This window comes from Saccostrea cucullata, unplaced genomic scaffold (genome assembly GCF_032062105.1).
Source record: "Saccostrea cucullata isolate Sc308-1 unplaced genomic scaffold, CSIRO_AGI_Scuc_v1 ctg637, whole genome shotgun sequence".
Classification (NCBI taxonomy): domain Eukaryota; kingdom Metazoa; phylum Mollusca; class Bivalvia; order Ostreida; family Ostreidae; genus Saccostrea; species Saccostrea cuccullata.
Genome location: NW_026929309.1, coordinates 35,895 through 53,224, shown reverse-complemented (window position 1 = coordinate 53,224; position 17,330 = coordinate 35,895). Strand labels below are relative to the sequence as shown.

The following is a 17,330-nucleotide window of genomic DNA, read 5'->3' as shown; positions in this document are numbered from 1 at the left end:
CGTTTCTTTTTCAATGCAGTTTACTTCCTTTGTTCATTTTAAAACAATTATATAAAGACATATCTACTGGAAAATAAATACCACACTAAAAACTCTTTTTATATTGTCAAGTTGAAGCTATTTAGCTACAGATCTCTACAAGTAACCTCTGGTTTCATCAATGATTGATACAGTGCATATTTTGGGTGTCATTTTGAACAATTAAATTACAACATATGATTGTCCTCACATCTTGTATTTGTTTTACCTACTCAGTTGGTACTTTGTTGGCCAAAAGCACTGTCACTGTGGTTGGATGATCTCTATATTTCTCTCCATTATAAATGGTCGACGAGGACCGCAAGACCAAAAATTTCAAGCAAATACCAATTTGATTTGAATTTCAGTCCACGTGTTAATTTTTGTAACTTTTTTGGGTTAAATGATATATACTTGTCTTCAATCTTCGTCCCCATGTACTGTGTATATACCCAGAGGGTATACTTCGAGATATATCCTTCATGCAAAGAAAAAATTGGATATGCCTGAACTTTCCGATCCCAATCACCTTTTTTTTTAAATTGAATGCGAAATTATACAGAATTTGAACTTGATAAAAAGACTCCGTTTGTAGATTTCAGAAAGCACAATTCAGCTCCATCTGCACACACTACTGGAAAATAATTACACTATACTTTTAATTACTTCTCGCTCAGGACTATCCAGTTTTGCTTCCACTAATCTATCTTTTTTAAATACCATGTTCCTGTATGAAACAATTTATACAAGAAGCGCCGTCAAATCAAAACAAATATGGATACACTATATATGCTCCAATTGAACAAGTACATGTAGCTCGTTCACAATATCTATACATAATGAAAGCACAGCGATATTTGAACGTTTTAAATTTTGTATTATAAAATTCCTTCGTTACTATAAATTAAACTCGAATGCTAAGAAACACATAATTGTTCTCTTCCGCAGATCAAGCAAACAGGAAGAAATAAGAAACGACAATACTCTATAATATATCAATCCTTAGTCATCCAATTGTTAGGCATTAAACAGTGACCATGAACCCATTATACTGGGTTAAAGAATATGTGAGACAGTGTGGGGGCAGTCTTAAAGTACTAGTAATAAATCTGAATTCAAAAATTTTCAAGTTCGCTTTAATTTCTTCCGAATGTCCATTTGCCAGCCAAGCATAGGCGACGAGCTAAAACATATATATATTTAAATAAAACATGCAATATAAATAAAGCAGTATTTCTGGGCGTCCTAAGTTGTATAAAATATCGGGTCTAAACAAAGGACAGACACACTTGATAGATCCTGTTCCAAATAAATGACCTTATATCAACTGATTAGATAAAAAATGTCAAAAACCACAAATATATTTTATGCTAACGCATAGCTAGTTATTAATTAGTAGGCACCACCATGTGCACTGTGCGGGTGTAACAACTTTTCTTTTTGCTGAATTCATCAGAAGAAACTAAGGTTTTTAAAAAGCATACAACTGGCATATTTTATTCAATTTTTCAACTTGAAATAATTGTCATGTAGGAAAATAAGTTTGTCTACATATCCTTTTGGTAGCAGCCTCCTTTGCGAGACGTATTTATGATGGCCGCGCTCATACATCCGGTCTGGCGGACTTGAGGTGGCTGGCACACAGAGGTACGATTTAGCCACACGTGACAAAGTGGTGAATATTAATTGTCGGTTGTTCCACCACAGAAATGGCGAAGTGGTCCTTTGTTCCATGGTGGAATACTGATCAATTTCTGCCATGACACTTTCTTCCTTCGTGACGTCATTGGTTGATGTCTTAGTGCCCACAACGTCTGCTAGCCAATCGTCTGACTTTGAAGGGGTGTTCGAGTCATTTTCTTCCTCACTTTTTAGTTTCTTTAGTTTAGGTTCGCTGTCTTTTGCGTTGTCGACAAGAATAACGGAGTACGAGGTCCCATCTTCTTCACTTCGGACGACAGTTTCTTCTTGGACAGGGGCATCCGTCCCCCGACGGTACAGCTCCGTCGCCACCACAGACAAAACGTCACGGGCAAGTGCCCGTTCTTCCGACTCCACGAAGAGGAGATCTTTGTATCTTGGATCCAGGAAACTTGCAACTAGAAGAAATTTTCTAACACTGGGGTCTGAATAACTTGAATAAAGAGTTTTCCAGATCGTTTCTTTTAAGTGCTTGACAGGCTTCGAATCGCTTTTTTCTGGAGAGAGTGACACCTGTAGTTTTTTGATAATTGGTAAAATCATAGAAGCCGTGATAGGTGTCTGGGAGCACATGAGGTCAACAGCCGACTTGAGAGGTCTTAGCACGGTGCACATGTCCTCAAGTTGTTTGCAGAGAGAAGCACAGTCAATATCGTCAACCTTATCCATCAATGTAATAAGCTCTTTCTGCTCCATCAATTTCGTCAGAATATCGAAGGTGAACAACCAGTTTTGACGATCTAAATTCTCGGTCTGTAATGAACTTGATGGATTGTGTTTGTCTTCACTGAAATTTTTCACCAACTCTTCTTGAGCACGACAGACGTTCTTTATAACGTCTTTGACATTCTTCAACTCCAATCCAGCTCGGGCCGCCTTGTTGATAGCCTCAGCCAAGCAATGAATTCTCTGGACCCCCGGACTACAAGACTGATCAAAGTCGCCAGAAGTAACTACGGTCAAAGGTTCTTGAATATCCCATTTGTTCTGCATTTTTTTCAAATCATTTTTAACGTTGACGCACTCGGGATTTGTAGCTAGATTATATGTTTCCAGATCCCAGGTGCCACCGACTATGTGTACGCTGTATGTGACGTAATATTCCCGCGAAGTCGACATCCATTTATCATACGAAATGGCAACAGCTTCACAGTTTTTCAAAACGTCAGATAAAGAGTGGTTTATAATTTCATAGTGCTGTGAGATAAAAGAATCGCAAAATCGATGGCAATTTTCGCGTTCAAATGTCGGATCGGCTACTGACATCATGTTTACAAATGTAGAATTTTCCACAGCGTCTGGTATCTCCATGCTCTCTATCAGGTACTCGGCAATCATCGTGTTCAAGGAAATCGAAGTCCGCTGGGTGTTTGCAAAAATGTCGGACATCATAGGCTGGAAAACATCCTTCTGTGCACTGGTAACGACATTCTCGCCCTCTGAAGGAATCGACAAAGATTTAGCCATCATATGCACTATCGGTGACGATGCAAGTCCCACTTCTGACAAAGGTCGAGGCTGTTTACTTCTGCCATGACCGTGACGGGCGAGATGAGTATGTAGATTTGTGGTATTTCCAGAATATCGCACGGCTGTCAGACAATGGCGGCAAACAGCATGCGATTTATCGAGATGGCCGTCATCTCCCATATAAAATCCGAAGTCCCTCCACACCGTGCTTTTAGTTTTACCAGGGAATCCATACAGAGTTGGTCGCTCAGATGGCGGGGGATTCTGTGGCAGATGTACAATTTCTTCCCTTTTGATTAAGCTTTCGTCTATCGTGTCTGCCATGGCCAACACACGCTTGTTTGTCTATTTTCCGCGCCTGCGCACATTTGACCTCCGATAAATCGCGATAACGAATAGCACACTGACACTCCTGGCGATCGATCAAACCTGAGAGATTACGGAAGCCACACTCGATAGAGCGCGCAATCGATTGACCTGGATTGCCGAAAGATAAATGTACACAGTCTATAAATAACACAAACTTTTTCAGTGACACGTTTCACTGATCTCTATAATCGTCAAGGTCGGCGATGGCAACAAACGATTGTGTATGCTAAAACTGTGTTTATTATCAACGGATTTTACATCTTGAACGACATCGAATTTTTTCCTGTTCAATATGTACCATCGGTGCAGATGAATCGATGCCATTTAAACAGTTAAAAGAGAAAAGAGTTGGCGGATCAGGAAATATTACACGGACTTTTCACACTGGCGCTCGCTATGAAAGTTTTACCTCCGAGTCTCTATATTATATACACTGCTATAATAAGATGGAAACTGACAATGGAAATACCCTCAATAAAATATAAAAAAAAAAAATGGCTGAAATAATTAAAGCCATATATGGCGTGTGTACAATGAAAATTATTGGACTAAAATTATAAGAACTTATTATTCGTATCATTACTTTATATAAAGATAGAACTTTTCCGTAAATTACAAAATCTAAATCAATTGCGTTATAAAGATATCACAATTTAATTTAGTTGCTTTTGCTTTTTCCTTTGTTCTTAATTTTCTTTTTTCTTTGTCTCGGAAGAAAATACAAAAGATATATATATATATATATATATATATAAGATATATATATATATATATATATATATATATATATATATATATTTCCGTGTTCAGAATTGTATGAAAAGTTTTAATTTAAATGTATCAACTATATTTCTTTACTTAATTTTGTATTTTTCAAAAATATATTTTTTGATCAGTTACGCCATATATGGCTTTAAGCGAATTTAATAAATATTATTTTACTGTATATAATATTACTGCCAGAGTTTAAAAAAGTGACTTCATGAATATACTAGTACCCAGGTATTTTTTTTTTAAAATACTGGTTTCAGTGATGTTTTTCTTTTTAAGAAAAAACACACAATTGAACGAAATGTATACCATCCGGAAACTAAACGCCTATGCTCTCTTCCCGCATAGTCCGAAATATCTGAATCAGACGTTTTCCAGGCTTTTTCTCGATTTCGATATTTTACGTTTCCCTGGCAAGTAAAATATCAAAATCGTTAAAAAGCCATATTAAATAGGAAAACATATTGGTCATAATATTTAATTTTACCATTGTGACCCTCTTTCAAAAAATTTAACCCCGGGGCCTGTTGGACAAATTCAGTATATTTATTACACTTACTTATCATAGGAAAACCCGTGAGAACCCGATTATTTGGGGTTTTAAGAATTTTTTTCCGATGAAAAACATGATAAATAATTTGTTAAAAAAAAAAAAAAAAAAAATGTAAGAAGCTCAAGTCAAGGTTAATTTATTAAGCTTTTTTGTTATTGTTGTTAATTATACAATTTCACTGGGAATGAAAAAAAAATCCTGTATCATACTTGTACGTATCAAATAAAATTAATATTTTTGTTTCTAAGGTATTAATTTAAAATAAGTAATCGTAGTTGAAGGAGAAAATTTTTTATTTCAAAGGGTTTTTCATGAGGATGAAACTCTCGCTTTCAGCTGCTGTGCCTATATATAATTAACGATTAGTTCAAAAAGAGTAAACTTTACTTTAAATTCAGATAGCTCATCTAACATGTCTAAAAACAGAATTACATTTATAACCACAAAAAAGACTAAAATTAACTCAGTAAAATACTGTAAAATTGCACTAGATCTAATGCGTTATTTACATCAATGGGTCTTTTTGACGTCATAAAAACACAAAATCAAGAACGATAAGCGGGTAGTAAATTTATCAAGTGGACAAGTTTAGGTCTTCTTCTTTCTGTTAAGCAAAGGCATTTTTTTTTTTTTTACCAAATGTAATTTGACATTCTTCCGTACCAGTCTTTACGTTTAATAAGTAAAATCGTGTTATGAACCGTTTCGTATAACCTTAAACAAACAATATGAAAATGGGCATGGGTATGAATTTTAAATTGGATCATCTAATAAAGATAAATTCTATGCCTCCACCACAATCAACTTGTAAGTGTACCACCTCCCAATAACAACAATGGAAACAAAGTTCCAACTTTTCACCAAAGAGATTTTTCTCCAACCTACAACAAATTTTGGAGCTCAAAAATCAATAAAATTTTCCATACTTTCATTTTCATTGCAAAATTTTTAAGTCATTATTATTGATTGATAACTGGTCTTGCAACTCTGTTATTTCTTGATGTATAAAAGTGTAGGCAAGGTCCAAAGTACAACCAACAAATGAAAATTAAAACATTTATTTGGTTAGGATTGTCATATTTCTAGTAAAATATCATAATTATGTATTTTCCAAAATATGAACAAATAGCATAAGGATCTTAGTAATACTGTATTTTCCAAATCATTACTGTCCAATATATATAATATCAACTATCAGTCAAATTTTGTCTTTTCTATCATACTGTTGTTCTAAATATATTCAGTAATATTTGTACTCTTAAAGCGCGTTGGATATAAGACAACCTTTATTCTGTCAAACTGTCAAAATACATGATAGTGAGCAAATGTCCAGAAAATTACATGACATTGAATTCAATTTGTGTCTAGATAATTAATGCAATTGCACAGATGTTTCACAAAACAAAAATGCTGCAATGTTTCGCAAAAAATGCAGAAATGTTTCTCAGAAAATGCAGAAATGGTTCACAAAAATAAATAACACTGTGATGTAATAGCAAACAACAGGAAGATACAAAAAAAAAAAGAAAAGCAAATATAATGTACATGTATTACAAGGAATATAATGTGTTTTCTCCTCTTTATAAATTAAGTGCTATTAAAGTTTTTCTTCTTTGTGTAGATATGAAAATTGAAATCTTCATGTAATTCATAACGCAGATCCAAATATTGCCCAAATGAATGTCTCTTTTGATAAAATCTGAGCAAAACCGATAATTGCCACTGCCGAAGATTTGATATTAACTAGAAACAACAATCAAAGGTAACACTGATCAAAGCGTCAACGAGAGTTACTTGTCCTTGGAATTCAAAATTCATACAAACATGATGAAAAAATCATAGTACTAAACATATTGAAAGTAAAACATCAAAGTCACTAACATATCCCTTCATAGGTGACTGAAGGGATTTAATGTCATCATCATCTGATGATGTTATTTCAAACCAAGATATCTGGAAAGGACTGACTCTAATACTATTGACTCAAATGACATTTCAAACTGAGATCTTTGTGAAGGACATCATATCACTGACTAATTATCTGACATTTAAAATGAGTATTTCATTATTTATTACCCTACTTTCAAATATTCAGACTGACTGACTTCAATTTAACAGTTTTTTTTTCAATCATTCTCTAAAATTATTTTTGTTTTTTTTTTTTATATTCCATTTTTTTTAACACTTCAGCAATCTGATTAAAATCTGCTTAGTAAGGGGTAGCATATCAGAACAGCTGATTTTAATCAGATTGACACTTCAGATGCATATTCTAACAGCTAGGTTGTTCAAATGTAAGAATACAAAAACATTACAGAGAGTGGAAGTTTTAAAAAGCTAGTTTGAGATTCAGAAATTTGTTTATCCAACATTTGATTTATAATTTACGCCCACAAAATTATGTTTCCTTTAAATTTGAACTATCATATTACACTTTCAATAAAAATATCAACAAATGAAACATCCAAGAATAAAGTAGAATAGAAGTTTTGAATAATAGATCATACAATTTTTTTTGACAGTACATGGACATGAATTTCCTCTGTGAATTTTAAAAATTAAGATATACTTTACAGAATGTTATTGCATACACAAATACTAGTAATTAACTCACTCAAAATGTTTTGAATAGTATGAAATTAAACTGCTTTTGCCCCAAAACATTTCTTATAAACAGAAAAAACTTTCAATTGAATACTATACATGTATATGCAGCATCCATAATAAAAAAAAATGACTAACTAAACTTTTGTAAGGATTTTAAAGCACCTTTAGTTTTAAATTCCATTCTAAGTACAGTCATTATCTGCAACTTTTTCCTGAAAAAAGTATTAGCCATAATTCACAGTTAACTGACTAGAGCCATCCTCCGAACTCCTATAAGACATCACAGTAGCAAGCAACCAAACACAACATAATAACGGGCCCTAAGCCGAGGCCTGATAATAATCATCTGCGTGCCCCATGTCCTGCTCCGAGACGTTAATAGAGCTGTGTTGATTCACTGACGGCCGAGTGTAGTACGACCCCGAGCGATGGTCGAAATGTGTACTGTCAAAGCTGGCACTGACGCTATCCATGTCCTCGGTCTTCTGAACATTTGTCTGGTAGGGCATGCTCACTGTGTCGTCCTCTGGGATTTCGTCGACTTGATTTTTATAGGAGAACAGAATGCGGGGCTGGGTGTGCCTGAAACAGGTAGAATGGACAGACTCGTATACAATTTACTTAATTTACACTGAATTCACTTTTTTAATGATTTGTAATTGATGTATATGTAGTACATCTAATAAGTGTATTTATATAAATTGACAGAATTTTTACAACAACACAAAATTGTTAAGAGGATGATAATAAAAAGAAAATTTTAAGCTTTCTTGAATAAATTTGATTTATTGTGTGAATACCAACACATGTGCCACTCTGACAGGTTTTTTTTTCAATTATAAAGAGATCAAATCAAAGTTTGATACTTACATAAAGAATTTTCTCAGAAACACTAGGTAAACAAGAGGCACAAAACAGGTGAAGTAGATATAGGATGTCAAGTCAACAACACTGGAACAAAATGATGACAAAAATCATACATTTTCTGATTTTAAACATTTAAATTTTGATACAACTATACGTAGACAATGATAAATCAAAGGCCTGAAGGGCCACAATGGCGCCGCGCTTTAGATATGGCAGTGATACCGTGAAATAATTATATAGCTTAGTTGTACATATTGCTTAGTTGTACATGTATATCTAGACAAAATACCCCGATTTCAGCATTTATGAAACAAGAGGCCCACGGGCCTTATAGGTCACCTGAGTATCATGTAACAACTTTCCAGCGATCGTATTTGGTTCGTGTTTTAATCCAAAAGCCATGAAATTCACAAATTTTGAAAGAGGCACCATTGCTTATCAAAGGGCAGATTTCAAAGCATTAATTTATTTTTAGTCAAAGTACCCCCATGGGACCCCTGACCCAAATGGCCCTGAATTTATCTATTTTGAAAGAGGCCCCTCTCTTCATTATAAGGCCAGCATTTTTTTTTATGTTTAGGTTTAGTTATGAACATGAGAATAAAAAAGTCTCGAAGGAAAAGGAAATAAAAAAAAAATTTTGGATAAATCAATTGTACATTCTTTTTTTATGCTATTCTAATAGGCTCCTTACCACTGGACACATAATGCTTACAAATAGGAAAGTAGAACATTTAATTGCTTATTTCATCATCTGCCAGTTTGGGCCAGTTATATAAATTTTGTGATGTTGGTCAAAATATATTTTAAAAAGTCAATTCTTTAAAAGTCTTTCAATATATCTTCATTTTTTTTAATATGTGTTAGGTGAATGTGTAGACATTGTTCTAAAATTTACTTGATGCCTAAAATTATAATTCCTATCATAAAACAGACAGGGAGTATTGGAGAGTACGGTGAACATTTTTTCAATTAAGTGTAAAATAATTTCTCTGGCTGATACAAATGATACTACATGCCTGTATATATTTGTATATTCTTGCCTTAATAGTTGAATTTTTTTTTATTTCTTCGGGTTATTGTTCATTTCTTCTGACCTCAAATGGACTTACTTCTCCCATAGTTTTATTCATTACATCTGATGCATAAGCAACCCTTATCTGAAGAATGATGCTTAGACTGTAAGCTATGACAGAGACCTAAACAATGTCGCTGGCAATATGCAATAGCTACCACGGGCAGTTTAAAACCTGGGGGAGGAAAATAATTTACAGACAGAAACTTGAAACGAATACATAATTATCTCACCAGCATGTCATTGTGCAACAAAGTCGTCAGCATTTTATTTGTCCTTTGAACGGGTGAAACGTTTTGAATGGCACTCGTATCGATGAATTTTACACTATGTAGATTTATTTACCCGCCGTTTAAAACCGGAAGTGCGAGTTCATAAATTTGAAATCTCGATCCCGACTCATATTTGACATCGGAAAGAAAATTTTTTTTATTTTTTTATGAAAATTCAAAACCTTGAGCGGAGGCTTTGTACAACTGAAAATAAAATAAATCCTGGCCTTAAATATGTATTTAGATCATTAGCATATTAACCAGGAGCAAAGGATAATATGTTCAAAGAATTCATGCAATTCACTATATAATCATTAGAGCCCCACCCTAAAACAAGAACCCCTGATCCTGGGGCCATAAAATTCACAATTTTGGTAGAGGCACTCTTGCTCATCATAACTATGTACTTAGTTAGTTTATTTAATACCCAGGAGCAGAGAAGAAGATTTTCAAAGAAATAATGTATTTTCACTATATAATCAATAGAGCCCCGCCCTAACACCAGAACCCCTGACCCTGGGGCCATAAAATTCACAATTTTGATAGAGGCACTCTTGCTCATCATAACTATGTACTTAGTTGGTTTATTTAATACCCAAGAGCAGAGAAGAAGATTTTCAAAGAAATAATGCATTTTCACTACCTACTTATTTAGCCCCGCCCTAGCACTAGAACCCCTGACCCCAGGGCTATGAATTTCACAATTTTGGTAGAGGACTCAATGCTGATTACAATCATGTAAACAGTTCGATTGCTTGATGTCCAGGAGTAAAGAAGAAGATTTTTAAAGATTGCATTAATTTTAGTGGTTTTGGCCCCACCCCTCAGGCCCCAGGGGGGCAGGGATCATGAAATTTACAATTTTTGTTCCCCTTCACCCATAGATGCTTTGTGCCAAATTTGGTTGAAATTGGTTCAGTGGTTGCAGAGAAGAAGCTGAAAATGTTCAAATGTTAACGCACGACGCACGACGACAGACGAAAACGGATAGCAATAGGTCACCTGAGTTTACTCAGGTGACCTAATAAAAGCATTCAAATCATTTGGTCCAACTGAACGGCTTGAGAACTGGTTTAAATGTGTAGTCACTAGTCAGTACCACGGTAAAATAGTATCAGGACCATACTTGCCAACACCCAAGATGTAAAAATCTGGTCATTTGTGTACATGTATTGATAATTATTCTATTTAAAAAAAGGCTTTACAGAATTATTTACGTACAATGATGAAAAATTATTGATTAAATTGAAAGGTTAAATAAGAACAGTGGTTTTATTTCCAGCATTGACCTGAATTATGGTAAGTCTGCATTAAAAAAAAAGCCTTTTCGGTATGTGCTAACAGGGACCTACATCATGTATATAATAATATATTTGTTTATATATAGGTCCCTGGTGCAATTTTAGAGGATTTGAAATTAACTTTCCTCTCTCATAATTAGGCCTAATTAATTTAATTAACCAGTGTAATGAGTGCTAAATGTACAGTAAGACCTACACTGTTTTCGATCACTTTACTTTATGTAATCAGGTAATGAAAGTTGTTTTCCAAGATTCCTTGACATGTACATAAATATTCTATTGTTTCTCTTTCTCTTAGTTCAATTTGTTCCTTCTGGTCTTGATAACAATCTTGTTCTATCGGAAGCCATTTTAAATTTTGATTTGTCAAAACAATTCCAATTAATTGTTTACACCTCCACCGATAATTTACTGGCCTACTGAACCACATAGCCATCGGCATTCTAGTTTACGTAGATCAAGCTTGGGTTGTAACTGGAAGTTAAAAATACAACCTAATTTACGAACCAAATCTGGAAATCGGGGATTCGGGCGATAAACATGACTCGCCGTGTCATAAAAAATAATCAGGTTAAGGGTCGAAAAGTAACCCGACGAAAGTGGGTGAGTTGTCAACTATGTATAGGACTGTTAAAATTGTATGATTTTTAAGCAATTTATGGAATAAACGCAAAAGTGGCATGTATATTCCTACGCCAGATACATGAAGGTCTTGGTTTGAGTACTATATTATTTGGCGCATGAAGAAGACGGTGAACAGTCAGAGATTTCATCATTGCTATATGTGCGCCGAGCTAAAGCTCGACGCCATAAAAATTGTTATTGATAAAAGTTAGTGTGAACCGATTTATTGATTATAGATACATATATACATATCATATAAACATTAAATGACTTTTACTTTAAAACCCATGTAGATTGAATAGAAAGTGATTTAACATTTAAGGCAAATTCTTTAGGTGTCCCTAACAAATTCTTTTAAATGCAATATTTTAAAAAATAATGGTTATGACAAGTTGTGATAAAAAAAAATTAACTGTTGTAGTGAATTTTTATCACAAAGAGATAAAATACAATGGAATTAACATCTTTTAAACGTAAACCTGACAGACATTCCTTAACCTACCACATTCCTTCCTGGATTTCCCCGTATAACAGTCCACTACCCACTGCCTGACTCAGATTTAGGACGGCAAGAAACGCAGCATAGCGGTAAAATGATTTCTTGGCTGCAAAAATCAAACAGGAACAGTTATATTATACAAACATTACTTGTATCATCATTTCCTTTAAATTTCGTAAATGTCCCAGATATAACACGGATGACCAGTATCAATGTTTACATAAGTTCCATGTACATCGTAAACAGTGTGCAGTTTGAAGTAATTTAAGTTTTTTTTTTGCTGTAGCAATAATTTTTCAAATACTGTAGATCACTTAATTTTCGCGACATCTTATTTTCGCGAGATAGTCATTGACTCTTTATTAGCGAGACAAAATTTTTGCGAATTGTAATCATTGCTTTATACATGTACATGTATAATCTTAAGGAAATATATTATACGTGAGAATTAAATTTTCCCGCGTATGCCGTCTTGTGTAATTATGCAAAAATAAAGTTCTCGCGAATAAAAAGTGATTTACAGTACTTTAAAGTTGTTACAGAGGAGCCTCATTTATCCGGATGCTTTGGTTCCCAGTCAATTTGTCCAGATATGTGAAGTGTCCGGATATCTGAATTACCAGTTAAACAAGACAAATAAAAGTTCAAAAATTCCGTTCCGATGAAAAGTCGTCCGGATACTGAAGCATCCAGATATCTGAAGGTCCACTGTATATGACTTTTATTGAAGGTAAAAATTTGTAGCATTGCATGTTCATCATCAGAAATACTTACGTGGTAGAGACCATCTTTCCTTAAGACTAGTCCAAGGTAAAATAAATATAACAGTGTATACCTACAAAATAAAACAAAGATAATGAATCACTAGTTCACAACGTAATGCAAAAATTCTACAAAACTCCACTTAATTGAAATGGTATTCCTCCTACACCCCTAAAAGTAATAATATACTTCATGTAAATAAAATGATTTTAAAAGCATAGTCAACAGGTTTAATTATCTCTTCTAATATCTTGAACAGATTCATTTGAATAATATCCATCATCTTTGACAAACATGACTACTCACAACAAAGAAAACAAGAGAACTGGTGATCCAGAATATCATTCCTCCATGGGCAAAGATGTCAAAGTTCTGATACGTCTCGTTAGAGCCCTTCTCCACGTGGAACTGGGGGTCTGGATACTCAAACTCTAAAGTCCCCTACAAATGAAAAAAGTTAATTAAACATTTATTAAGCAGATAAGTTCTTTTTTAATTAATTCTAAGGAAGAAAATGTCAGCAACAACTATATGCACAATTTCATCAATGGAGAAATAAATACAATCAGTGAATTTCAAAACTTTCGCAACTCCCAAAATTAAAATTTTTTACAGCCTTTTCCATGATTAATATTTCCTCTCTGATTGAATGAAATTTTGATTTGTGTCATTGCTATGGTTACCTGTGTGCAGGAGTATATAAGGGCTACACATGAAGTCACTAGTAATACTCGCTGTATGGATTTACCACTGTCTAAATGACCTGAAATATATAGCAAAATCATTCATCTCCACGTACACAAATCTGATCTCATATTCTTATGCCTTTTTAAACATAATTGTGTCTTATCATCAGTTAAAATATTACTGTCTTAATATGTAAATATAAAATATGACCTGAACTCTGACTTTTAAGGATTGAATTTCTAGATTTTATTTTTGAAGAACATGAGCAAAACGCTGCAATGTCTTTCACAGGCATACACCCAAGTTAGAAATAACATATACATGTACATGAATCAACAAAAACAACAGAAGAGAACAATGTAAAGATTTTTTTATAATACCAAATGCCAGTCCAAAGACAATGATAGACATCTCTGTGGCAAGAAGGAAGAACCTGAGGACAAGCCATAGGACCTAAAATTTACAACAGCAAAAAAAAAATCATTATGATTGTAATTATCATAAATACACAGAGAGCCTCATTGTCTACATAAAGATTATTCCTCTCTTGAGCATTTCTTACTCATGAACATATATAAGCCTAAGGGATCCCCCCCCCCAAAAAAATTTTTTATTTAACTCCTGTAAACTTGCATTTGAATTCATGAAAATTTTACTCTATTCATTAAAGAAATAACTTGTAGGAAAAATCTTAATTTTATTGTTTTTTCTCCACAAATGAAAAAAAAAATAAGACTGCAACTAAAATATCAAAGTGTACGTTGACCTTAAGTTTAAATAAAAATATTGCTTTAATTTTTTTACCATGAAAACCTCAGTGTGAAATTTCAATGTGATTGAATAATAACTCTCCTATTTTTAGCTGACCTTGTCTGTTATATCTCCAGCCAGAACGGAGGCATTGACCGTCATAGAAACAATACATCTCAGGACACTGATGACCGCCACCAAACACACCTGTCAATCAAAAGATCAGAAAATAAGTAACGATAAAATAAAATTAAAAAAAAAAAAACAAACCAAGAAACACAACTCCTGAAATAAAATTACTTGCTTTTATTATTAAATCAATGTAAAATCTCTTCATCCACTCGTGAATTATTGTTCTTGCAATTAGAAGTTAAAGAGCCATTTCACAATACATGTAATAAGTAATTTCGAAAAACAAGGATTTCAAAATATACACATGTACAGTACTGTTGTATCCATTTGAACAAGGACAGCTGTAAAGTTACTCACCAGAACATAGAAAGCAGTAAATATGGGACTGCTGGTGCTCCGTAGTTTGATTAAAGCTACTCACCAATACATAGAAAGCTGTAAATATGGGACTGCTGGTGCTCCGTAGTTTGATTAAAGGTACTCACCAGTACATAGAAAGCTGTAAATATGGGACTGCTGGTGCTCCGTAGTTTGATTAAAGGTACTCACCAGTACATAGAAAGCTGTAAATATGGGACTGCTGGTGCTCCGTAGTTTGATTAAAGCTACTCACCAGTACATAGAAAGCTGTAAATATGGGACTGCTGGTGCTCCGTAGTTTGATTATGGCAGATTTGGATTTGTAGATCAGAAAAGCCAGAAAGAAAATGTTAGGAATCAAAATAATCAGGTCCCATACTCTCACTCTGTCAAAATATAATATATTAAATGTATGAAATGTTTCGTGAACATTTTTGAATCAATAATTTTATCATGTGTAACTAATGTTTCATTATCATATTAACTTGTACAATTCAATATTTACTGCAGAAATGCACCACTCCCCTACTTTTCCGACAGTAAAGAGAATAAAACTGAGAATTATTTTTTGTCACATTGTGTCATTTACTTCACTAAGGCATTTGCTGGGTCCATGAAATATTAAAAAAAAAAAATAATAATGAGAAACTAATACTAAAAAAAATAGCCAAATCATTTTCTATAGAAAAGTTTGATTTTTTGACAATTAAATTATAATCAGTACAATCTCTGTATATATATATTAATTTTTTTTACGATTAAATCAGTACAAAGACTGAGTACCTTGATTCTCCAATATCATCGTACAGGATGGCCTGACAGACAGGCTCTGACAGGGTGAAGGAGGGGATGGGGGTGTCATTTCCGGAAAACGGAATAACCCCCGGTGTGGTCGTCAGATTGTTCTTTATGGGTAAGTTCCCAGATCCCTGTCCAATATCTGCCGCATTGCTTCCCAGTGACAACTTCAGATGATCAGACATGGATACTGTTGGCTACTTTAACCTACAATTTGTCAAATGGTGATTTTTTGTTCCTAAATTAACTCCTAGCTTCGTAGGAAAATTTATTTCTTTTAAATAAATAATGATTATCAAATATATTGTCAATGTGAAATTACAGAACTTTGACCCGCAACAGCAGTTTACCATCTTCAAAGTTTAATACAGTAAACATGGTAAACTATACACACATGCAGAAAAATTTTTAATGCATGTGTAGCGGACAGTATATAGGGAACTTATACTGCCTCGCCAGTGAGCTAGCTTTTCTGGTGATGCGGTAGAGTCTCCCTCTATTTCAGGCAAGTTAAGCAACGACGAGCCTGTTTAATCCTTGGATGGGTGACTGCTTCACGTTACAAAATTGGTGGCAGCGTAGTGACTCTGGGTGTCTGGTGTCCTGCTTCAGGAAGTCTAAGAGCTAGGACTTAGTGTCCATAAACAGACTTCGTGTTTGTGGACGGCAGTGGTTGCCGTATCTGATGTCAGGTTCCGACCTACTTCAGGAAGCTCTAAGACTAGGAATTTGTGTCCAGGTACGGACTTCGTGTCCGGGAACGGCATTGGTTGCCGTAGCTGAAGGGGCCCAGGTACTCAGAGAGAACTCATGCTAAGCTTCGGGTCGAAGCTTACCTGAGCGGGGGGAAGTGTAGCGGACAGTATATAGGGAACTTATACTGCCTCGCCAGTGAGCTAGCTTTTCTGGTGATGCGGTAGAGTCTCCCTCTATTTCAGGCAAGTTAAGCAACGGCGAGCCTGTTTAATCCTTGGATGGGTGACCGCTTCACGTTACACATGGTTTGGGGGGGGGGGGGGGGGCTTGCTGAATTGATAGCACGTGACATGTCAAGCCAAGGTTACTTAAATTTTCTTTTCCATGCTGTATCTGAATTTATATTTAAATAATATTTACAAATGGATTCTTATATATTTTAAAAAATAAATTTATAAATATTAATTTTTTTTAAAATAAATTAATACAATTTTAGAATTCTAGTTAAATATTTCCAAATCTTTAATCTCTAAAGTTAATTTTTTTATGTTATATAAATTCAGATGAACTTTGAAGTCTATTTGGAAAAGGGAGAGAGTAGATATTCCCCCCAAATTTATCAAACTGAATATGGGAGGAGGGTCAACGTAAAGAGGGGGTCATATATTTCATATTTCAGTTAGTAACCTTCCTTATTCGTCAGAATTTGAATTGAAAAGCATATATTCTAAAATAATACTACACTGAATGTTTTACCTACGGTAAAAATGTTTCTAATTAGTCATTTTTCCTGAATTACGTCAAATTTTGTTTGGCAAACACCACCACTGCTTCCTGACTATGGAAAGTATTTGTACCATCCCGAGCTCGATCCTATTGACAACGTATCTTTTAAAATTCAACTAATTCAAGAGGTTGATAAGAATATTTTGACATATTTACTCACTCTTTAACTGTTTTTATTAAAATATTCATTTCGATATATTATAATATATTATTCGGTACACCAAACTAACAA

The 17,330-nt window shown here is 34.2% G+C and overlaps 2 protein-coding genes across 4 annotated transcripts; both read right to left on the bottom strand.

Moving 5' to 3' along the window:
* Positions 1-1,518: 1,518 nt before the first annotated feature.
* LOC134280437 (E3 SUMO-protein ligase ZBED1-like) lies at positions 1,519-3,513 on the bottom strand. The gene has a single exon (XM_062762853.1). The coding sequence runs from the start codon at positions 3,511-3,513 to the stop codon at positions 1,519-1,521; it is 1,995 nt and encodes a 664-aa protein (XP_062618837.1).
* A 2,411-nt stretch (positions 3,514-5,924) lies between these two features.
* Positions 5,925-17,146, bottom strand: LOC134280420 (transmembrane protein adipocyte-associated 1 homolog). 3 transcript variants are annotated; one of them, XR_009994903.1, is made up of 12 exons: positions 17,069-17,146; positions 15,602-15,823; positions 15,072-15,204; positions 14,444-14,533; positions 13,957-14,029; positions 13,573-13,652; positions 13,196-13,330; positions 12,902-12,962; positions 12,131-12,233; positions 8,360-8,440; positions 7,139-8,071; positions 5,925-7,066 (listed from the first exon to the last, which is right to left on the bottom strand). XR_009994903.1 is itself a non-coding variant. In XM_062762827.1 (11 exons), the coding sequence occupies exons 2-11, from the start codon at positions 15,799-15,801 to the stop codon at positions 7,810-7,812; spliced, it is 1,218 nt and encodes a 405-aa protein (XP_062618811.1). In that variant the 5' UTR covers positions 15,802-15,823; positions 17,069-17,146; the 3' UTR covers positions 5,925-7,809. The 3 variants fall into 3 exon arrangements, 2 of the variants coding, with proteins under 2 accessions (XP_062618811.1, XP_062618812.1); XM_062762827.1 differs by having other exon boundaries at positions 5,925-8,071; XM_062762828.1 differs by having other exon boundaries at positions 5,925-8,071; positions 17,073-17,146.
* Between the last annotated feature and the right edge of the window lie 184 nt (positions 17,147-17,330).

What these genes read in the sequence shown, in the direction of transcription:
- LOC134280437 (XM_062762853.1), bottom strand. Translation starts at nt 3,513, where the DNA reads ATGGCAGACACGATAGACGAAAGCTTAATCAAAAGGGAAGAAATTGTA.
- LOC134280420 (XM_062762827.1), bottom strand. Translation starts at nt 15,801, where the DNA reads ATGTCTGATCATCTGAAGTTGTCACTGGGAAGCAATGCGGCAGATATT. An exon ending in TTACAGCTTTCTATGTACTG is followed by an intron (nt 14,534 to 15,071) that starts GTGAGTAGCTTT and finishes TTTGATTGACAG; the next exon opens with GTGTGTTTGGTGGCGGTCAT. An exon ending in GTTCTCTTGTTTTCTTTGTT is followed by an intron (nt 12,963 to 13,195) that starts GTGAGTAGTCAT and finishes TTTATTTTGTAG; the next exon opens with GTATACACTGTTATATTTAT.